The sequence below is a fragment of the Corythoichthys intestinalis genome, chromosome 5 (assembly GCF_030265065.1).
Source record: "Corythoichthys intestinalis isolate RoL2023-P3 chromosome 5, ASM3026506v1, whole genome shotgun sequence".
NCBI classification, from domain to species: Eukaryota; Metazoa; Chordata; class Actinopteri; order Syngnathiformes; family Syngnathidae; genus Corythoichthys; species Corythoichthys intestinalis.
In genome coordinates this window covers 10446767-10471655 of record NC_080399.1, presented here as the reverse complement: position 1 = coordinate 10471655, position 24889 = coordinate 10446767, and the positions used below count along the sequence as shown (strand labels likewise).

The 24889-nt window shown below is 41.2% G+C and overlaps 1 protein-coding gene across 2 annotated transcripts in view; it reads right to left on the bottom strand.

Annotated features, from left to right (window-relative positions):
• Positions 1-980: 980 nt before the first annotated feature.
• Positions 981-24889, bottom strand: part of gnrhr4 (gonadotropin releasing hormone receptor 4) — an 87285-nt gene continuing 63376 nt past the window's right edge. For both annotated transcript variants that reach the window (XM_057837507.1, XM_057837508.1), the window contains 2 exons: positions 12680-12884; positions 981-1868 (listed from right to left, as the gene is read on the bottom strand). In XM_057837507.1, the coding sequence (XP_057693490.1) occupies positions 1420-1868; positions 12680-12884 (654 nt within the window). In that variant the 3' untranslated portion in view covers positions 981-1419. The remainder of the gene's footprint in view (positions 1869-12679; positions 12885-24889) is intronic.

Genomic DNA, 24889 nt, shown 5'->3' with positions numbered 1-24889 from the left:
CTTTTTCCCCAATCTGGTGTTTTACAAGTGCAATCAGTTGATTGCAGTCAGGTGTGGCTTGTTTTAGCAGAAGCCTCATTGGTTCAACTGTCTCTGCTGGATCGGCTGGAACAAAAACCAGGACCCACAGTGTGCCTTGAGGACTGGGTTGAAAACCCCTGCTCTAGAGGAGATCTGCATAGAGGAATGGGCCAAAATACCAGCAACAGTGTGTGAAAAGCTTGTGAAGAGTTACAGAAAACGTTTGGCCTCTGTTATTGCCAACAAAGGGTACATAACAAAGTACTGAGATGAACTTTTGGTATTGACCAAATACTTATTTTCCACCAAGATTTGCAAATAAATTCTTTAAAAATCAAACAATGTGATTTTCTGTTTTTTTTCTTCTTCCACATTATGTCTCTAATGGTTGAGGTTTACCCATGTTTACAGTTACAGGCCTCGCTAATATTTTCAAGTGGGTGAACTTGCACAATTAGTGGTTGACTAAATACTTATTTGCCCAACTGTATATAATAGAGTTAATTTATTTTCTCCTTAAAATAAGTAAAAACATAACCATTATTATCTAAACTCCTGGCAACAAAAGTGAGTACACCCCTTTGAAAAAAACCTATATCCCTAAATATCCAAATGGAGTACTGCTTGTCATTTTCCCTCCAAAATGTCATGTAAATCGTTACAGGAGTGCTGTCAGCATTGCTGCAGAGATTGAAGAGGTGGAGGGTAAGTCTGTTAGTGCTCAGACCATACGCTGCACTCAACATCAAATTGGTGTGCATGGCTGTCACCCCAGGAGGAAGCCTCTTCTGAAGACGACACACAAGAAAACCCGCCTGTCTCATCAGACCATAGAACGTGGTTCCAGTAATCCATGTGTTTTGTTGACAAGTCTTCAGCAAACTGTTTTTGGGCTTTTTTCTCCAGAAAAGCGAGGGGTGTACTCACTTTTGTGATACACTGTAAAAAGACACAGATATCAGTGTCTTTCTGTCTGTCGTCAAAATTAGTGTTGCCAAGGTGTGGAAAATGTTCTTGAACTCGTGCCAATGTACACCTGTTGCTTCTGCATTCTCAAATGTTCCAGAAGGTTATTACCTTGGCAACACTCTCCATCCTTTACACGGTCGTCAATCAATTGTCGAAGTTCAATTCATTTCATGGGTGCTTAATTCCTTGTCATTGCTCACCACTTCTGATCATATCTAAGAAGTGATTAAAGGAAGTGTGTTGGGACAGTTATGCAAATTCTTTCAATTTCCAGTTCTCCTTCAAACTGGAATGAGGTTGTAGTTAAATTTAGAAATGTGCAAATTCTTAACTAAAATCATGATTCCATGGCTCATCTGAATTTTCTAAAATCCTGCCCGATGTGTGATTACTTGAGAGGACGAGCTGTTAACAATGATCGGTCCACGTTTAAATCTCACTCACGGGCACGATTGCCCTTGAGCCGCTATTTATGCTGCTGTTGTCGCTCCGTTCCTCCAAGTCAGTGTGCCGGTCTGTAGCCACGCGGCGGCGAGTCATGTGCATGAAGCAATTGTTGTTGTCCATAGTGATCTGTGTGTTGGAAGCTTGACCGTAACTCTTCCTTCTATGGTGGAGGTTCATAGTGAACAAACCGTACGTGATGGGGTCCAGACAGGCGTTGAAGAGGCCGAAGATGAACAGCATATGCGTGAGAGAGTGAGAGACCGTCTCCTCCATTCTTTCGGGGAACAACCAATACCACAGGCCCAGCAAGTAGTATGGAGTCCAGCAGATTATGAAGGACGTCACGATGACGATGCTCATTTTAAGAGTCCTCATCCGGGCTTTGGGGATGTTGTTGTGGGAGCGACGGAGGTGAACATCTCTGGATAGCACTGAAACACAATCAAAGTATTTATTGGCTAGGGTTGTACTCTCAACACAGGCCTTGGTCTTGAGAACAGTCTTGACCAGAAATTCATGAAAGGAGATTTTAAAGTGTTCCTCTACCTTAAATATATGTAGGCTCTAATAAACCACAATTGTTCTCTTGTACTAAAATTAGGGCTGTCAAACGATTAAAATTTTTAATCGAGTTAATCACAGATTAAAATTTAATCAATCGCAATTAATCGTAATTCAAACCATCTATAAAATATGCCATATTTTTCTGTAAATTATTGTTGGAATGGAAAGATAAGACACAAGATGGATATATACATTCAACATACTGTACATAAGAACTGTATTTGTTTATTATAACAAGAAATCAACAAGCTGGCATTAACATTATTAACATTGTTAAAGTGATCCATGGATAGAAAGACTTGTAGTTCTTAAAAGATAAATGTGAGTCAAAGTTATATTTTATATTAAAACCCATCTTAATGTTTTCATTTTAATGAAATTTGTAAAATATTCAATCAAAAAATAAACTAGTAGCTCGCCATTGTTGATGTCAATAATTACACAATTCTCATGGTGCTTAAACACATAAAATCAGTCGCACCAAAGCGCCAGCAGAGGGAGACAAAAAACGCAAGTAACAAGTGGCCATGACACTGCTGTCATTTTAATGTTTGAATGGGGCATGTGCGTTAATTGCGTCAAATATTTTAACGTGATTAATTTTAAAAATTAATTACCGCCCGTTAACGCGATAATTTTGACAGCCCTCACTAAAATATGTTGTTAGAAACACATAAAATATTAAATCAATGGCAATATTTTATAATATTTACTACATATTTTGACCGTTAGTTGACGCCATGGTTTTCGGTCTCGAAGTGATGACGTCATTGGGATCTTTCCAAATGTGTAGCGTGTTCAACAATTGCTTATTGCTGCCTAAACTCGCGAAGTTAAATGCCAAGATGTGCTGCTTTTGGATGCAATTTCCAGTCAAAAGGACAAGGGGAGTGAAGTGAGTGGTCAAGGTGGAATTATTATTTTTAGTGAATAAATGTGCATAAGTGCAAGCTTCTCCCCCTTTTTGGTCCCTGTATGCATGTATCCTCACCACCACGCGTTACAACTGGCGTCCGAACATTTTTCCTGGATCCTCAGTCAAGTAAGGGATCCGTCTATTTTCTGGATCCGACGGTCCCACCGCGTCTGCAATATTGGTTTCGGATCTGTGTTTGTTTTTATTCGTCGGTCGCACAGGGATCGGTCTAATTGCTGGATCTTCGAGTGAGTAAAAAAACGCGGATTTGGATTACTATTGCTATCTTTTTTGTTGACTATTCTTTGTGGGAGTTTTCCCCAAATTATACCAAATAATCAAAGCACTATGGCACGCTACAGTGATGACAGTGACTCTGACATGGATCTTACAACAATGTTGGGAGTTCGTCGGGGAACGCGTGTTTGCGTACTGCTGAGCTCCCGAGTGAAGAGTGGTCAAGGTGGAAATATTATTTTTTGTGAATAAAATTTGCATAGGTGGAAGCTTCTCCCCTTTTTGGTACTTTTATACACGTATCCTACCTACTGCGCGTTACAATGTACAAGACATGGATTACACAAGGTGTGCTCCTTGGCCTGTACTGTATGTAAAGCACACGACAGCTCTGGATGCTAACAATCTACATAATTATATTGGGATAAGTTTGAAAACACAATATGCTTACCTTGAATATCTGCTAATAAAACCGGAGTTCCCAACAGCATACACTCTCGCTCCCACCCGGAGTTCCCAACAGCATATGCTCTCTCGCTCTGTTGTCATTGAGACTTTTGCCCAACTTTTGTTTGATCAGGTATTTGCTGCACGCATTTTTCCCTGAAGCTCGTCTTGTGAACGACCGACAGTGCTGTCCTGCTCCTCACTTTTCAGATCTGGTTCAAATAGGAAGGGTAGAACCGACGACATGTTGGGAAAGCTAACGAGTGACACGCTGGAATTTCGGCAACGGGCCCGGTGACGTCACGCACTGCGACGTAACAAGAATGGCGACCTATCACTTAAAATAATTTTACAAACTTTATTAAAACCAAAACATTAAGAGGGGTTTTAATATCAAATTATTATAACTCATACTAACATTTATCTTTTACGAATTACAATAACAATTATATTTTTTGTTTCGGTTTTTTTTTTTTTTTTTTTTGGCAAATTGATTTGGCCTTCTTAACTTCCATTCAGTCATGACAATTTAGAATTCATCGATGTAGTATATGGACTACGTGTCCCATAATCACTCTGGGCTCACGTAGCCAATGGCATGGGACGTAGCACATCTAGTTTGCTATTTCATGATATCTAGTGTGTGCGTGCATTAAAAAAGTTAGCAAACACAACAGAATTCACGTTTGCTCATTACTGCACAACACCAGCATATGACATTCGACTTTCATAAACAGGACGAGTTTGAATCACAGCGCTCTTAATTTGCCCCTCAATGTTCATCATTTCCATTCAGCTGTCCGTTGTCAAAGCGAGGTCTTTCGTAGCAGCCAAGTCGGTAACAATGTTTTTGGCGGACTTCGTTGTAAATATCCGGCGTTGTGCCGAAAAATAGCCGCCCCGCGTGAAATGTCATTCCTGACGGGAGCGCCCACACGTCAACAACACCAGCACGCCGGAGATGGTCCGCAGTCAATCCGAAGCACTGATGTGGCCGGTATACGTTGAACAATAAGATACAATAGGAACGATTGGCTCCTGCGCTATTTTTTGCCGGACCTGGAACGAAGATGCATTTGGCGCGATTGGTAACAAGGAATCCGAACTTTTAACAGCACGTGTGCCGCACACACGTGCACGCGAGGCGATAAATCGCACCGGAAAAATAACCGCCTTCATTTTTATTTATCGTGCGATAAATGGAATTATTGCATATTGTAACAGGCTTAGCTGAGATCTGTCATGACAGAACATCGCTTCGATGATATCTCGCGCCATCTAGCGTCGTGAATGGGGAGAGTAGCTGAGATCTGTCATGACAGAACATCACTTCAATGATATCTGGCATCATCTAGCATCGTGAATGGGTATAATGTCTAGACCGCGAATATAAGACGACCCCCTCTTTTTCAGTCTTATTTCAATGCAAAAAAAACCCGTCTTATATTTGGGCCAATACTGTCATTGTATTTATTATTCAAAATGTCTGTCATTTTTAGCTGTGAATCATTAATTGATTTCTAATATTTTGTTTAAAAAAAAAAAAAACGACAAAAAAATTATTCACTCGCATATTTTAAACTTTTAAACAAAATACTTTACAATGAAAACAATGGTGTCTGTAAAAAGTCACGGATTTTACCTCAAAGCCATCGCTTAATTGGATTTTTTATGTTTCTGTCGCATTTTCTCTGAAATGTTAGATGATAAATAATCGATCCAAACAAAAAAAAAGAAAAAAAAAAAAAAATCTTGAGCACTCTTTGATGTCTGCGATTTCTGCATCACGACCCTTGTTATATGACCATGTTTCACCCATAAAATCCCCCCAAAATCCAGATGTTGCCATTCACCGCTGTGTCTTGACATTCAGTAATACATGCTACATGGAGTTTTTGGATCGAAAAGAGGTAAGTGCGTGATAATATCTCATTAAAATCATGGCGTCTTTATTTATGCTTTCGCTTGCTCTCACCTCCTGTTAGGGTTTTGCTGTTTAAATTTTTTTTTTTTTTTATTGCCCTCCTGTTCAAAATTTTTCTTCCCCCAGAAAATTGAGATTTGAAGCTTTCCAATGATGTATCACACATGCATATCAAACAATTTTGAAAGTTGGCCAAATTGGAGGTGTCAGAGCGGAATTTCAAGTCACCTTGAGTGTTTTCCGCCATATGTCTCTGTATACACACTCAGAGCTGAAATCTCTAGCACATGTTTAAAATTTTGATTCAGTCAGAACTGTTAGAAATAGGGCTGTCTCACACTAAAAATAATTGGGCTTCTGTGGCAAAATAACACGGAGTAGGTGGACACATGAGGAGTCACAGGATATATTTTTCGGATGAAAAAATGTTTACTTTCTGTTGAGTGAGCCCAAGCTATTTAGCTGCCCACCCTAGCCACGATTTTGTTTTCACCACGCTGCAGGAGAAATTTGTGTAAATCATGTGTTGGGAGGTTAGATAAATGTCCAGTAGAGTTTGTGTGTGTATGTGAGATGTTGTACTCTGACAGAAGCATGCCTTATATGTCACAGTGCTTCCCAATGTGTTCTATATCTTAGGCAGCCTGGGGATAAGATGGCATTTCATAGAATTCGCTGCAGAAGCGGAGGGGAATCATGAAAAATGGAAGACGTGCTGAAAATGCATTTTGGGATCATACAGTGTGCTAATTCCCAACCAGTTTAAATTTATTCAGTTTCACTGCCAGCAATATATAGAAACAGAGAAAAATAACATGCTCTCTACACAAGATGACAGGAGGAACATAATACGCTGTTAAAAAATAAATAAATAAATAAAACTTTATATTATTAAAGCTAAATTGAGATTTCAGGTAGACATAGCTCAAATTCTTATGTTTTCTTCAGTAACGTTAATTTAAATATCTTTATTTTTACCAAGTTTATATTGCCGACTTTATTAATCCTTTATAGAGCACTCATTTAACCCATAGGCTGCTGTCAGTGGCACTGAAAGATGATTGACTCGCACTAGCTTAGCCACTCCGGAGCCCTGAAACTAATACCTAACTAACTAACTGCATGGAATTTGTTGAAATCCACTCCACCGACCAATTAAACCCCCACTGACTCAAAGACTTAAGTGCCTGTGACAGGATAGAAAAAAAGTCTTAAATAGCATTATTACGTGAATTAAAATCATATTTTGAGACAATTCGACAATATACAACAATTTGGCAAAGCGCAGATGATGAGAAATTTGTCTTTTAATCTGCCTTTCAGCCCCGCCTGTCATTATAGCTTTCTAGCACCTCCAGCTGAGTGATGACTAGGGGTGCAACGGTTATGTTAGCCCACGGTTCGGTTTGAACCTCGGTTTTGGGATCACGGTTTCAGTTCGGTTTCGGGTTGCGTTTTGCATTTTTTTTTTTTTTTAAACTGCCTTTATTTTACTTTTAAGAAAATGAAATAAACACTTAAAATGTAAACATTTTCAACTGTTAAAATTAGAGATGTCTCGATCGATCGGGATGCCGATCACGTCATTTTCAAAGTACCGGAATCGGCAAAAAAATATCGGACATGCCTTTTTTTAATATATATATATATTTTGTAATTAGTTTTCTAATTGTATTTAACGTTACAGACATAATGTGTTACACTCTTCCAGAGTCTTTAGTTTAAGCTTAAGGTAGGGTTATCAAATTTATTGCGTTAACAGCGAGAATTAATATTTTTTACATTTATCACGTTACAATATTTAACGCATGCACTGCACTAACCACTCACGCATTGACGCGTTCAATCTGTAATGGCAGCCTTTTACCCATACAGTATATCGAGCTAAAAGGCAGCGTAAAATGAGGCAGCTAAAGCCTTACAATCCTTCTCCCAATGATTAGAATAATCATGGGAAGCAATGTGGGGAAGAAAGGTAATAGTTCATCTTTTTCTTAACACTAGAGCTGTCCCGACTAGTCGACATAGTCGACGTCATCGATGACGTAAATCCGTCGACGAGCACAACATCCCGTCGACGGTTAATGAAGGGTTAAAAAAATATATGCGTGGAAAGTTAGAATGTCGGATGCTCTGTTTGCAAGCGGGGAAAGCGGCACAAAGCCAAAAAAGCACCAGAGTGTCCAAAACATTGCCTTATTTCAAAGAAACAAAGGAGAGTGCACTCTTCTGTCCTGTCTCTTCAATGCCAAGCTTGGCTGCACGTCGGCCGTGAATTAACACCTCAAGCGCCTTCACGCAGTTTGTAATATTTTTTTTTTTTTCATTTTTTGTACACCAGAGGGTGCTGTCGCCTTACTAAATAATAATGTTTCATTGACAATGGGCCTTATAAGTGCTATTATTGTTCTTAATGCTAATTGAAAGGTTTATTTCATGTTATGGTTTATTTTATGGTATAGAAAATTATATAAGGTTAAAAGGTCATAAATATATACAGTATATACAGTGATTGCACTCAAGGGAGAGATTGTCAATGATAAGGTAATAAATTAAGGTAAAGGCAATTCATATAGGCAATTCATTGATATATAAATAAGGTTTAAAAGGAAAAAGGTGAAAAGTTTTTGTTAATTTCTAATTGTGTTGCTTTATTTGTGTGCACCGTAGCTCTTACAGTGTGTTTACATCAATGATGGAATAAAAGTTGTAAACCATCAGTTTAACAGACCATCTTTTCAATCGGGATGCTACACTAGTTAATTCTATCAGCATTTGAACTCATTGTTTATTTGTGATTTATTATTGTTATTTACGTGTTTATTTGTACTTTAATAAATAATTTGAGTGTTCCAATATTTTTTTTGTGAATTGATAAGTGTCAACAAAAAATTCATTGCTAAATTAGTAAAAAAAATAAAAATAAAAAAATAAAAATAATTATTAGATTAGTCGACTAATCGTAAAAATAGTCGGCTGACTAATCGGGAGAAAATTAGTCGTTTGGGACAGCCCTACTTAACACCCCATGTTATTTCCCAACGCAGAGAAGATATATCAATTGGTACCACGACGCACAGTCATGGTTGCACTTCCCATCATGCATTTGGGCAGACGTTAAATGGCTACAGTATCATTTACTGAAAGCTCAACAAATACACTAGATAGCAATATTTAGTCACAATATACAAAGTCACATTTATCCTTTAAGAATTTCAAAATTAACGAAGCCCGCCGTGTGTTTTCACTGGTGTCATCTTCGGGGTTGTCCTGCTCTGAGAAAGTGATATCTGTGGGTGATGCCGTCTCAGGTGCCGAAGTCATGTTATAAGTGTTGCCATTAGCATAGGGAACAAGCGCTGAGCAATGCTTGAGAATTGTTTTAATTTTTTTTTTTTTCAATATTTTCTCTCCCTCCGCATTGTAGTCCACGAGGAAACCGAAATGTTGCTACACCGCAGATTTGAAAGAAGCCGGTGCTTCCTCAAAATTCGGTCTCTCCACTCCTCCGCTCGCCATAGCTTTTTGCTTTCTTTCTTGTTTCACTTTCACTTCGCTCGTAAGCGAGAGAGGGCGTTACTCGGCTTCTATTACACAGGTGCTTGACAGCGATCGGACATTTACCTGCGGCGGGGCGGGAATTTCTCCACAGCTGTGCTTCACGTCGCACACAGAGCTCGACCAATTCATTCCACAAGTGTTCGGAATAAATTAATTGCAAAACCGAAAAGGCACGGTTCATAAAGGTGTATTGAACCGTACAGGGCGAACGGTACGGTTTGGCTTTGAACCACAAACCGTTGCACTGCTAGTGATGACGTCGGCAGAGTAACAATTTCAGCTCATTTAGAATTCAGCTCATTGTGAGGAAAGATTCAGAATGAGGAAAATGCGACAGAGAGCAGCAAAATGTCATCATTGTTTTAATCTCTCCAATATTTTTACAGGATATTCTTTTAATTGAAGTATTTTTCCCTAATTGCTAAATAAATGGTATAGTCATGATAAAAAACAGTCTTCTGCTAAATAGAATATGAAATATTAAAATTGCATTTATTCAGTACGACAGGGCAAAATTACTGCATAATGGTCAAACTGTGGACTTCTTAAATCTCCCGAACGGTATTTTATGCCTCCGGAGTTAGTCCGGCTTTTGTCATTTCCCTGCCCCGGCTTCGGAAAACAAAACAGGAGGTGTGACCGCTAGGCGACATGCTAACCCGAACCGGGCGGCTTTTCCAAGTCTTTTCCTTGCCTTTCGAAAACAAAAAACAAACAAAACTATATTGACACAAACGGTGGCGGGGTTGATTGTCTACACCTGGGGTCCCCAAACTAAGGCCCGTGGGCCAGATACAGCCCACCTCCACATTTGGTCCGGCCCCCTGAACAATTTTTTTTTTTTTTTCCAATAGTGTTATTTATTTCCTGGCTTTTTTTCTGTGAAGAAACCAGAGAGGGTTATTTGGTTATTATCCATTTCATTAATAGTGTTTTTATTATTATTATTATTTATTATTATATTATATTATATTTAGGGCTGACAAATGATTAAAATTTTTGATTGAATTAATTACAGCTTAAAAATTAATTAATTAATTACAATTTATCGTAATTCAAGCCACCTATAAAATATGCCATATTTTTCTGTAAATTATTGTTGAAATGGAAAGATAAGACACAAGACGGATATATACATTCAACATACGGTACATAAGTACTGTATTTGTTTATTATAACAATAAATCAACAAGATGGCATTCACATTATTAACATTCTGTTAAAGCGATCCATGGATAGAAAGACTTGTAGTAGATAAATGTTAGTACAAGTTATAGAAATTTTATATTAAAACCCCTCTTAATGTTTTCTTTTTAATAAAATTTGTAAAATTTTCAATAAAAAAATAAACTAGTAGCCCGCCATTGTTGATGTCAATAATTACACAATGCTCATGGTGCTGAAACCCATAAAATCAGTCGCACCCAAGCACCAGCAGAGGGCGATAAAACACCAAAAAACACAAGTAACAAGTGGACATTACACTGTGCTGTCATTTTAATCTGTTTGAGCGGGGCATGTGCGTTAAATGCGTCAAATATTTTAACGTGATTAATTTAAAAAATTAATTACCGCCCGTTAACGCGATAATTTTGACAGCCCTAATTATATTATATTATATTATATTATATTATATTATATTATATTTTTTATTTTATTTACTTTTGTTCCGTGAAGAATCCAGAAAGGGTTATTTGATTGTGGCTTTCTGAAAAATAATAAATTTTTACATTTAGGCACTCCTGCAACCGTCGCACCTTTTCTGTTACAAACTGACCCCGGACCCTTATCAGAGAAGGGAAAAGTTATGTGGCCCTCACAGGAAAAAGTTTGGGGACACCTGGTCTACACAGATCGGCCAGGCCCCCGGTGGCGAGCAAGTTTCAGCTCGTCGTTCTGCTGCGGCCCCTGCAGGCAGGCAGTGCTCGTCGCCATGACGCAGAAGGAAATGAACGCCGAAAATAGCCCATTCTCGGTGGACAAACAGGCCAACGTCGGAGCGCGTGGCTGCCTGAGCTCAAGGCAAGTCTAGCAGGCACCCGAAGAGGACCGAGGGGGGTGGATGTCTGGACACAATCGAGAACCGGAGACAAGAGCGGGGGGCTCCCCAGGCCCAAGCCAAGGCACACCTTTATTGGCCGGCGATCATGGTGCGCGACAAGCTGCCATTAGTTGACAGAGTGTACTTCTCGGTGGACAGAGAGCATTGTCGCCCACAAAATGCAACCCACCTCCTCATTAAAACGTTTGCCATGATCCCAGTGACATAACATAAAACACGTATGTGACGGCCCTGGCCGTTTAATTGTTATTTTTTGAGACTCCTTCAGTCAGCTGATCGTCTCCTCCATTAGCTGGCTGCTTCCCCTCCCACTGTGACGACAGCTGAACGATGCAGGACGGACCGACGACGATGTCGTCGCCGCTGATTGGCCAAGAAAAAAGGCGCCAAGCTTCTTAAACCTGCTGCTGTCAACGTTCTAGGAGGTCGCATTTGACAGCATTCTGCCGCGGTCCTCCTCGCCAGCTGTTTGCTTGCCATTCACTCTCGTTTGCATTTGATCGCTAGTTTGATAAACTCCCGCTTTTTTCGGTGAGGTCTTTTGTGTTTATTCGTTATTGGACCTTTTTTGTTCACCACTGTAAATAAGAGCACTGAAGCAAGTAGGGGTAAGTCGCCATTTCTGTTCAACCCGTTTTCTCCTGTTTTGTATAGCGTAGGTAGCTAGGTTAGTGGCTGTCTTTTCTTTGTTCTTTTTCATGATCAGGGTTTAGTTAGCGGGTGGGGTTTAAGTGTAGATTCCTTTTGTTTGTTGTTTTGGCCTGGGCTTACCCTGAAGCCGCGCTTTATCCACATTTTGTACATATTCATTGCGAGATTGATTGTTGTGTAAATAAATCTGTGCCACTTGTGAATTTGTGTGGCTCATTTTATGTCACGCCCTTCGCGAGCCGTCCTTGGGACGTAACAACGTAGCTTACTCACTTAGACAGCCATCCACTGGTTGCGCCATTGTCATACTTGTTGTGCCCATTATTCGTGGTGAAAATGATCTTTTAGGTATCCAAAAAGCCTTACACCGCTCTCCCTGGTGTAGCAACAAAAGCCTGCAGCATATTGGGCTAGCGTGACGCAAAAAATAAACGAATTAATCCGCAAGATCAAATGAATCCGCAGTCCTTCTGCATACGATACTGATAACTGTATTGTGAAGATGGTTAGTCTGCTGACGTCACATTGGCCTTCTTCCTAAATCCGAAACAATAGCCGTAAGTCATCATTTTCGTAGCGTGGGATTAAAAAAATTCAATAAATATATTGATCGCTTCCACACATCCAAGCGGTCCATTTCATTCAGGGGCATAAAATACCGCATGTAATATGGAAAAAACATGCTTTTTTGTCACAGGCACTTTTAGCCTAGTGTCAAAAATTCTGAACTTCCCCTTTAAGTTAAAATCTTCAGTTTTAACCGATAACTGGTTGTATTTCAGTCTTCCATCAAAATCTGACATGAAATTTCAAGTTCTACCACTTTTTTGGGTTTTTTTTAACAGTGTTTTGGCAAAACCGAATCAAAGCTGTGACTTACCGTTATTGCGAGCCATGCGGCTTGAGATCTCAATGAGGATTCTGGTGTAGCAGAAGATCATTATAGCCAGAGGAAGGAGGAAGAGGCACGCGAAAGTGAACATGTTGTACACTGTCTCTTGCCAACGCTGGACGAAGCTGCCATGCGTGGTGCACTGGGTGAAATTTTCGGGCACTGTGATGGTCACGTTGTGAAATATAAACATCTGTGTGGACAAAGGCAACAGTGAGCGAGCGAGCGAGCGAGCATCCATCCATCCATCCATCGGAAGCTCTAATAAGCCACAGTTCTCTTTTGCTAAAATATGTTATTAGAAACACAGGTATTATTGCCATTGATTTAAAAAATCTATAATATTTAGTGCCGTATTTTTCGGTCTATCAGTCGTACCTGAGTATTAGTCGCACCAGCCTAAAAATGCGCAATAAAGAAGAAAAAAAACATAAGTCGCACCGGAGTATAAGTCGCATTTTTGGGGAAATTTACTTGATAAAATCCAACCCATAGAACAGATATGTCATCTTGAAAGGCAATTTAAAATAAAAATACAATAGAGAACAACATGCTGAATAAGTGTACAGTATGATTATGTTACATGATACATGAACAACGAAATGCGAACGTGGCCCGTATGTTAACGCAACATAGCTATTAAAAGTTATTTAGATAAATATATCATAAAGAACATGCTAACAAAGTTTACCAAACCATCAATGTCACTCCAAAACACCAAAATAACATGTGAAATGATACAATAATATGTTAATAATTTCACACATAAGTCGCTCCAGAGTATAAGTCGCACCCCCAGCCAAACTATAAAAAAAACTCCAACTTAAAGTCCGAAAAATACGATACATGTTTTGACCTACGAAAGGTTGCCATGTTTTACACACGCAATACATGCTGGGGGTGATGACGCAGTTGGGCTTGACTGGAGGATAGCTGTGCTAGCTAGCAAGCGAAGCTAGTATGAGGACTGGCATGATTTTGTCACATTCTGCTGCTGATCAGATTGTTATGTTACAGAGACGTGGGATGAGTTCCCAACATTGTACCTGCATTCAATTCCAGCTCATCAGCAGTGTCTTTGAACCGATCCTAGGCGGCTTGCCGAGATATTGACTTGCTGCCATTTGACAGTTTGTATATCCCTCTGTTGCTAGTTGCATCATTGCCTTGTTTTTTCTTTTGTCTGCCTCTCACTGCTGTTTTTTTTTTTTTTTATTATTTATCCCGACCAACTGTCACAGACCCTTTTTGTGTCTCCCTTTTTGCAATCGCATGGTTTTATAAACATGTAAACATTAAGAGGGGCTTGAATATCAAATTATTATAACTCATACTAATATTTATCTTTTAAGAACTACAAGTCTTTCTGTCCGTGGATCCCCTTAGCTCTATCTACCTTTATGTCTGCTATCTTTTGATGCAAAGTAGTAACCACATGAAGCACCATATTTGCAGCTGTGGCTTGCTAAAAAAAACAGCAATATTGCTTGTTGCAATTTTGCAACTTTTGCGCTCAAAGAGTTAAATCAGTTTGATCCTAGATATTGCTGTCAGCAATATTAGATATTGCTGCAACAGGGGAGAGATTTAAAAGCATATCAATATATTTCAAAGAGAAAAGAATATTTTATCTATTACGTACAGGGTTGAAAGTGGCTAGAATTTCTTGCCGGAACTCCCCAACGTAAAGGTCGCCAAGGAGCTAGAAATTTTCTTTATTTATATATATATTTTTTCATTTGGTGGGGGGGGGGGGGGGGGGGGGGGCAAACCTCTTAAACTACTGAAATGCAAAGAAAACTGTTTCAACAGTTATTTTTATAACACATACAAAAACTGATTTTCATTCAAAATTGTATTTTTTCAATGATTTGCAAAATGAAAGTTAACAAAAACAGCAATAACCCCAACCTCCATCTCCTAATTTTTATTTTCCCTCATTTCCTCACATATTAAATGGCACATATTAACTACTTAAGAAAATAGGATGCATATTAAAATTGAAGTTAATGTAAACATTTACTTAAAAAAAAATTTTTTTTTAATAACACAGAAAAAGTAACATGCATTTGGAAAAATAAGTACAAATGATTGATGACACTACACAAGCACTTTATTATGCTTGTTGTTAACACTTGTGTATGTAAATCTGATGTTGGTAGATTGTTTTCTTCTTGGAGATGAAATGCATGTGTGGCAGCTCAGCATTTTTTTTTCTTACAAAGCGTTTTGACAGTTGCCTGCATATTTTCGGAATCAAAGCACCGTGTACCGGAACTAGGCATGTGCCGGTTACCGGTTTCACGGTTTACCGTGGTGTGGTCGCAGTTTCAAAACCACTAAAATTTTCCGTCAGACCGTAGTACGGTATTCGCTGTTTTTCATGTGTCAAAAATGCAGCCAGAAGTGGCTTGGCGCGGCAGCGCTTACCCCCTCCCGTTTGTCTGAAAGTGACGCTATCGGATAGACAGCCAGTGAACCCAAAAACAAATACTCCAAACATAAGGCCTACTTTTCTTCAATTTATTGAGCTCTCAAATATTGGTAAGTGGAATATACAAAATTAACACATTTAAAACGTTGTACAATTGTATTTTTCCATGTGTGAGTAGCTTCAACAGATTAGCGTCATGAAAAACTTTGCCAAAACAAAACACACATTTTCCTTTCAAATTCAATATACAAACTAACTAAAAGCTTACAAAGACGAATGTTGGCCTAGGCTTAGCTGAGAGAGCAACTTCGTCGAGTGTTACAGCCGCAGAGTGAGAAAACAAGCTTGATTCGCTTGAATGAAGGGGAAAAGGGGATAGCATCAAAGATTGCTAATTGCAAAAGATGCTCTTGCTCTAAGCACAAATCCACGTTCGCTGGATCAAGAAGAGGTCTCACTCCCAATGTTTTTTTTTTGGGTTCGTTTGTTTAGATGAAACCTTTCCACGACAATATTTACACTTTAAACCAACTTATACATTTTTAACTAACTTATTAACTTATGTTTTTTAACACATAGGCATGACATTATGTAGACTAGAGCTGACACAGTGGCTGAAAATGGCGAAACTTCGCTTCAGCATTTTTACCCTCAAAAAAAAAGTCATGCAGTAGAATTTACAAACATTTTTTATTCAGAAGTGTTTTTACTTTTTTATAGAAATTATTTTGTTCTTGCTCTAATCTTGAGCAACTTGAGGTGTGGCTGTGGGTATAGTCTATAAGTTATATTTATTTTAATTTTTATTTAAAATATTTTTTTTTATTGATGATTTATTTTAACAATATATTCATGTTCCAATTTACAACTATGTTCTGAAAAATTAAAAAAATCCTGTTCAATGGAAAAAAAAAAAATTTTTTTACCCATACATCTCAAAATAACACATTTTGGAGCTATAATTGCAATACCGTGAAACCGCGGTATTTTTCCCCACGGTTATTGTCACGTCAAAATCTCATACCGGCACATGCCTAACCGGAACAGCATTACGGCCCTGAATCTTATACCGGAACTGCGTTCTGGCCCTGAATCTTATACCGGAACTGCGTTCCTGACCGTTCTGGCCCACTTTCACCCCTGATTACGTAGTTAAATTCAACTCATTTACTTACATTTCAAAAGTTTTTTTGCAATTCAATTTCGCAAGTGGTCCGTTATCTGATTAAAAACCATCTCGAAGCCACTCTTGCATCTGAGTTGTTCCCGCCTGCAGGTGTGCTCTGGTCACGCAAGATGTTCTGAGAAATCCCAATGATAGCTCGGCACACCTTAAGTTGTTGCGACTTTGAACTGTTTGGCACATCTTTCACGTAAGTACAAATCCTGACTCCACTGAGTAAACAACCCCAAACATGTCTGTTTTGCTCAAATAACATCAAGTTATAGTCAGACGAAAGATGTGTTGTGATGCAAAGATGAGTGTTATGCCATCTGGGCATCTATTTCAAATTACATACAAGAACAACATTTCAATCTGTTGACTTTAAATCTTGTTTTTGTTTGGTTTGAATACAAAACATTCTTTTCTCTACGGTTTTCCCATGATGCCCTCATTTCACAGACAATATTGTTCTTCCCCACTGAGAGAAACATATTTCGAAATAATGATTGGTACAAAACTAGTGCTTAGAGTTTAATTTGCTTGGAACAAAGAATACTTGTACTTCAATCATATTTCCGCACTGAAATGACATGAGTCTGTTCCAATGTCTCCCCCTTAAAAACTAAATAGCTGAGATGTAAAATATTGGACCCAAAAACTACAGGTTTTTAGACTTGCTTTTTCTCCTGATTAGGGTAGCTTAGTTTTTATTTCTTGAGGGTTTTGATGTTTTCAAATTTGATCTGTTTAATTTAGGGCTGTCAAATTTATCGCGTTACCGAGCAGTAATTACTTTTTTGTAATTAATCACGTTAAAATATTTAACACATTTAACGCATGCGCGGGACGACCCACTCATGCATTGCCGCAAACAGACTACAATGGCGCCGTTTTATGTATATTGAGAGCTAAGAGGCAGAGACAAGCGAGAGGAGTGGACTCAGGCATTCATTGGGGCCGCACTATTTATTGGCATTAGCTTTGGCATCTATTCCACAACAATTATAACTAGGGCTGTCAAACGATTAAAATTTTAAATCGAGTTAATTACAGCTTAAAAATTAATTAATCGTAATTAATCGCAATTCTGTAAATTATTGTTGGAATAGAAAGATAAGACGGATATATACATTCAACATACTGTACATAAGTACTCTATTTGTTTATTATAACAATAAATCAACAAGATGACATTAACATTATTAACATTCTGTTAAAGCGATCCATGGATAGAAAGACTTGTAGCTCTTAAAAGATAAATGTTAGTACAAGTTATAGAAATGTTATATTAAAACCCCTCTTAATGTTTTCGTTTTAATAAAATTTGTAAGATTTTCAATCAAAAAATAAACTAGTAGCCCGCCATTGTTGATGTCAATAATTACACAATGCTCATGGTCGCACTCAAGCACCAGCAGAGGGCGACAAAAGATTACACTCCTGTCATTTTAATCTGTTTGAGCGGGGCATGTACGTTAATTGCGTCAAATATTTTAACATGATTAATTTAAAAAGTAAATTACGGCCCGTTAACGCGATAATTTTGACAGCCCTAATTATAAGTATTGTGGCGAGCGACGTGGTGTAGAATGACAGGAGATAATCTTTTACTTAACACCCTGTATTGCACACAACGCAAAGAAGATATACCATTTGCAGCCACCAGTAACAATCATGGTTGCCCAATTTCCCATCACGCATTTTGGCGGAACAGTTAAGTCTCTACAGCAAGGGTCCCCAAACTTTTTCCTGTGAGGGCAACACAACTTTTCCCTTCTCTTATGAGGGGCCGGGGTCAGTTTGCAACAGAAAAAGTGTGACGATTGTAGGAGTGCCTAAATGTAAAAATGTATTGTTTTTCAGAAAGCCACAATCAAATAACCCTGTCTGGATTCTTCACGGAACAAAAGTAAATAGTATAGTATAGTATAGTATAATATAAGTATTGTTATGGCTCACTCAGCCTCGCCTTCACCTCCTCCTCACTGACTCTGCTGTGCACACCTGTCATCAATCACCACACCTGCCTTCACTTCACAATCAACAGCCTGCTACTACAAAAGACTGGTCTGCACGTCATTCAACGCCAGAGCTTCACCTAACCTCACATGGTAAAGTACAGGCCTCTCACGCAACCAAACTTTGACTTATTCATATCCCTTTTCTTCACAGCAACTCCAAGCCATCTCAGCCTTCCAACTCTGCAGTGCCTCCACCTCTCGTCATTCCTTTTTATTTTCTTGTTTATTAAACACGCCCTCGGGCTCCTCGTCACCTCTGCCTCCTCATTGCTGCGCTTTTGGGTCGAACATTCCAGCCACCGTAACAGTAAGCTCTGGCCCTGTATGATGGCTGTTTTTCGCTCTGCCGTGAGTTCCTTATGCAGTGTGAGTACGTCTTTGAACTCCAACCAAGCATGTATTCAACTGCTCCTGCTCGCATAGCCTACATCGCTAACCTCACCACAGGGCAGGCCCGTCGGTGGGTTATGGCTAGCCGAGAGGGCTCTGCACCTTACATGCATGATTACACAGCGTTTATTAGGGAGTTCAGGTTGGTTTTCGATCATGAGGCCCCTGGGCAAGATGCTGATACTGCTCTTTCCGCCCTCACCTACCGACCTGGCTCCAGCAATACCAAGGCGGATGCTCTTTCTCGGCTCCATGCACCCGAGGAGTCTTCTGCCGAGCCAATGCCCATTGTTCCTGCTTCTCGGATTGTAGGAGTGGTGACCCTGGACGTTGAAGCCGAGGTCGAACGGGCCCAACAGGCTGACCCCGGGCCTGGAAACGGTCCGCCCAACCGGCTCTTCGTACCTGACTCAATGCGATCCCGGGTGCTTCTGTGGGGCCATTCCAGCCAGTTTGCTTGCCATCCCGGGTACCAGCGCACCCTCTCCTTCCTGAGCCGCAGGTTTTGGTGGCCGACCATGAGGGCGGACATCAGGGAGTTCGTTGCTGCCTGTGACACCTGTTCCAGGGCCAAGGCATCACATCAGCCGCCAGCTGGCCTTTTGTGTCCTCTTCCGGTACCCAGTCGCCCTTGGTCTCATATTGCTGTGGACTTCGTGTCTGGTTTTCCTTCTTCCCAGGGGAATACAGTCGTTCTCACCGTAGTAGACCGTTTCTCGAAGGCGGTGCATCTGGTGGCGCTGCCCAAACTCCCTACCTCTGCTGAGACAGCCGACCTCCTCACCCAGCATGTGTTCCGGCTACATGGGTTTCCCTGCGACATTGTGTCGGACCGGGGGCCCCAATTCACATCTCAGGTCTGGCGTGCCTTCTGTAAAGGTATTGGTGCCACCGTTAGCCTTTCCTCTGGGTATCACCCGCAGACTAACGGACAGGCCGAACGGACTAACCAGAGCCTGGAGTCAGCCCTCCGCTGTGTGTCCGCTCTCCACCCGACCTCCTGGAGCAGGGACCTGTCATGGGTGGAATATTCCCTCAATGCCCTGACCTGCTCCGCCACTGGCAGGTCTCCATTCGAGGCCTCTCTGGGATACCAACCCCCATTGTTCTCAGTCCAGGAGACCGAGGCCTCTGTCCCCTCTATTCAAGCCCACCTTCGGCGTTGCCAACGAGTGTGGAGGGAAGTCCGCTCTGCCTTACTGCGTGCCAACATTCGCTCCTGCCGTGGGGCCAATCGCCACCGTACCCCTGCCCCGTTGTATCAGGCTGGGCAACGGGTTTACCTTTCCTCTGCTGACCTACCGCTACAAGTGTCATCCAAGAAGCTAGCTCCAAGGTATGTTGGTCCCTTCCCGATTGACAGTGTTCTGAGTCCCACAGCTGTTCGTCTGAAGCTTCCTGCCGCCATGAAGCAAGTGCATCCCGTGTTTCACGTCTCAAAAATCAAGCCTGTCTCTTCGAGCCCTCTCATGCCCTCTGCCCCAGCTCCGCCGCCACCTCAGTTAGTTGACGGACATCCCCAATGGAAGGTCCGGCGTCTGCTGAAGGTCCGGCGCCGTGGTCGGGGTTTTCAATACCTGGCAGACTGGGAAGGTTACGGCCCAGAGGAACGTTGCTGGATCTCAAAGCGGCTCATCATGTGTCCCTCTCTCCTTCGAGATTTCTACGAGGCCAATCCTGAGGCCCCTGGTCGGCCGCCTGGGGGCGCCCCTCGGGGAGGGGGTACTGTTATGGCTCACTCAGCCTCGCCTTCACCTCCTCCTCACTGACTCTGCTGTGCACACCTGTCATCAATCACCACACCTGCCTTCACTTCACAATCAACAGCCTGCTACTACAAAAGACTGGTCTGCACGTCATTCAACGCCAGAGCTTCACCTAACCTCACATGGTAAAGTACAGGCCTCTCACGCAACCAAACTTTGACTTATTCATATCCCTTTTCTTCACAGCAACTCCAAGCCATCTCAGCCTTCCAACTCTGCAGTGCCTCCACCTCTCGTCATTCCTTTTTATTTTCTTGTTTATTAAACACGCCCTCGGGCTCCTCGTCACCTCTGCCTCCTCATTGCTGCGCTTTTGGGTCGAACATTCCAGCCACCGTAACAAGTATAGTACAATATAATATAATATAATATTATTACAAGTCTTTCTATCCGTGCATCCCTTTCACAGAAAGAATGTTAACAATGTTAATGTCATCTTGTGGATTTATTGTTATAATAAACAAATACAGTACTTATGTACAGTATGTTGACTGTATATATCCGTCTTGTCTTATCTTTCCAATCCAACAATATTTTACAGAAAAATATGACATATTTTAGAGATGGTTTGAATTACGATTAATTATGATTAATTCATTTTTAAGCTGTGATTAACTCGATTAAAAAATGTAATTGTTTGACAGCCCTAGTTTAATCATTTTTTTGCTGTTTTGACTTTCATCGCAATGCATTGTTTTTATCAATGTATCATTATTTTTATCAATGTATCATTCCGTTTCTGTTTCAGAATCCAAAAGCGGAAAACAACTCATTTCATTTCATTGACATCTAACACCAATAATAGCACTGAAAGATAAGCATTCACAGACAACCTTCTGTGTTTAAATGAATTGGGTGTCCATTGTCGTCAATGGCAATCATTGAAAGTGCATTAAAAAACTTGTGGTCGCTTTTAAAATAAGTCATTTGCTGCTAGCTGTTCTGAAGTGGGTTGAATTCAGTGCCAACATACAGAAATCATACAGTGGGGTAGTCAACCACTAATTGTGCAAGTTCTCCCACTTGAAAATATTAAAGAGGCCTGTAATTGTCAACATGGGTAAACCTGAACCATGGGAGACAGAATGTGGAAAAAAAAAACAGAAAATCACATTGTTTGATTTTTAAAGAATTTATTTGCAAATCATGGTGGAAAATAAGTATTTGGTCAATACCAAAAGTTCATCTCAATACTTTGTTATGTACCCTTTGTTGGCAATAACGGAGGCCAAACGTTTTCTGTAACTCTTCACAGGCTTTTCACACACTGTTGCTGGTATTTTGGCCCATTCCTCCATGCAGAGCTCCTCTAGAGCAGTGATGTTTTGGGGCTGTCGTTGGGCAACACGGACTTTGGTGTTATGGTGTTATACTTGTATAGCTCTTCAACTCCCTCCACAGATTTTCTATGGGGTTGAGATCTGGAGACTGGCTAGGCCACTCCAGGACCTTGACATGCTTCTTACGAAGCCACTCATTTGCTGCCCTGGTTGTGTGTTTGGGATCATTGTCATGCTGAAAGACCCAGCCACATCTCATCTTCAAGGCCCTTGCTGATGGAAGGAGATTTTCACTCAAAATCTCTCGATACATGGCCCCATTCATTCTTTCCTTTACACAGATCAGTCGTCCTGGTCCCTTTGCAGAAAAACAGCCCTAAAGCATGATGTTTCCACCCCCATGCTTCACAGTGGGTATGGTGTTCTTCGGATAAAATTCAGTATTCTTTCTCCTCAAAACACGAGAACCTGTGTTTCTACCAAAAAGTTCTATTTTGGTTTCATCCCAGTCCTCTTCTGGATCATCCAAATGCTCTCTAGCGAACTGCAGACGGGCCTAGACGTGTACTTTCTTCAGCAGGGGGACACGTCTGGCAGTGCAGAATTTGAGTCCCTGGCGGCGCATTGTGTTACTGATAGTAGCCTTTGTTACTGTGGTCCCAGCTCTCTGTAGGTCATTCACTAGGTCCGCCTGTGCGGTTCTGGGATTTTTGCTCACCTTTCTTGTTATAATTTTGACGCCACGGGGTGAGATCTTGCATGGAGCCCCAGATCGAGGGAGATTATCAGTGGTCTTGTATGTCTTCCATTTTCTAATAATTGCTCCCACAGTTGATTTCTTTACACCAAGCGTTTTACCTATTGCAGATTCAGTCTTCCCAGCCTGGTGCACGTCTACAATTTTGTCTCTGGTGTCCTTCGACAGCTCTTTGGTTTTGGCCATAGTGGAGTTTGGAGTGTGACTGACTGAGATTGTGGACAGGTGTCTTTTATACCAATAATGAGTTAAAACAGGTGCCATTAATACAGTTAACGAGTGGAGCCTCGTTAGACCTCGTTAAAAGAAGTTAGACCTCTTTGACAGCCAGAAATCTTGCTTGTTTGTAGGTGACCAAACACTTATTTTCCACTCTAATTTGGAAATACATTATTTAAAAATCAAACAATGTGATTTTCAGTTTTATTCCACATTCTGTCTCTCATGCTTGAGGTTTACCCATGTTGACAATTACAGGCATCTCTAATCTTTTCAAGTAGAACTTGCACAATTGGTGGTTGACTAAATACTTATTTGCCCCACTGTACCTTGAACAGATTTTGCGCGCAAATCAAAGAAAAATAATAATTGGAATGACAGGTCTTATCTTGAACCAGCACGCACAAGTGTACTCCAATAAACTACAGGAACAGCACAGTCATTCATTACCTGCAGGCAACACAGGCACCAATAAGTCTGCCCTTGTAGAAAAAAAAAGAAAGATCGAGCTCCAAGGTAAACTGTCGCATGCTGCATAGCTATCGAGTTTAAAGACGATCGGTTCACTAATAATGGAGGAGGAGGACTTCAAAGTTAGATTCTACAAGTGGTAGAAGAACTTGAGTGGCGCCTAGAAAGTTGGCTCATTGGTGTCTCAATGTACCACTGCAGTAGAATTTAAAGACTTCCAATGGTTTAAGTCATAAAGTGCAGGCAGACCCAGCAGTGGGATTGCATCTCAAGAGACTTGAAAAGCCCAGAGGTTAGATAACAGTTGAGTTTAGCAGAAGAAAAGAAAAGTTCCCTCTCTGCAATATCTTTTGATAAAGACGTCTCAAGTTGTCTGAGGCTGCCTGACCCGAGAGCTAAGGGAAATGAACTAGACTAGAGAAACAGACAAGTGTTTGCTTATTATAGAATATAAAAGCCCTATTCTTTGTAATTTAACTGGCTTGAAGTGCGTGGAGATGAAGTCTTTGCTCCCAAGTGCATTGACTACACTCTGATGTTCTATTGGTGTTTTCGATAAATTTGTGTTTTTTGAAAATTTCTTTCCCTTTAAGGGTATGATGAGCTTGGTGGAGCGAGCCGAAAGGCATACATCTGGGTACGCTTGGTAATCATCTCTCAGTTTTAAGGTCTGCATGCAAACGCTTCAGTTTTTTCTCTGCAAAAGCAGCATAAGGCGGAAAACACAGACAAGACTGAAAAAGCAGTTTTTTTTTTTTTTTTTTTTTTTTAAACCTGTCCTGTTCAGCTGTTTGACACAAAGAATGGAAGTCTAAGTGCCCAGATTCTGAACAGTTTTAATGTTTCACATTGAGAGTCTGACATACTCCCATTGTGATCATTCAAAATACCTTTTTATTATGACAAAGCAGCGAACAGGAAGGGATTATGGGGGGACAGAAGAAAAGAAATACATGAGAAGAAAGAAAAGAAACACATACACAAACAACAACAAGAAATACATTGAACATCTAAGCTAGTTACTAATATGCTGGTGCTATCGTCAGCGAGATGCATTTCCGGTTTACACCATGTGGGGGCCTATTGGCCAGTGAAAGAGGAGAATGGGGGTGGGGGTGTCTATAAGACTATAAGCTAAGTGATTGAAAGGGGTAGAGTGTACACAAATCAGTTCTGTGATCTAGAACCCAGTAATCGTGTGAATCTCTTATGAGTGTAAGCCCGTTGGCGACCAACCCTACGCCGCCGCATCGCCAATCCCGGCACCGGAACCCCCAACCCGAGCATGCCCTATCACATCCAGCAGCACGCAAGCCCCACCAGGCGCACGACAGCCACGCAGATGGGCGGAGAAACCGCGCGGGCGCCAACCCAGGGCCACGGCCCCCACCCAGCCAGCCCGGGGAGGGAGGGCGGGCGGGGGGGCCATGCGCAGCCCATCCCTCCTCCCGCCGCCCAGCAAAGGAACCATCGTCCCCCCCCCGGGACCCAGGGTGGCCCCCTGGGCCACCCGCGCGCCCATCAACCGGCCTTCAGGGATGGCAGGAGGGGACGCATCACCAACCCCACGCCTACACCCACCCCCGCCCGCCCACCCGGGCCACAGCCACAGCCCCCCAACCGGCACGCCACGGGACCCCCAGCGGCCCACCAAGCCCCAGGCAAGGCAGGGTCCCCCGCCGGTGCAGGCGACAC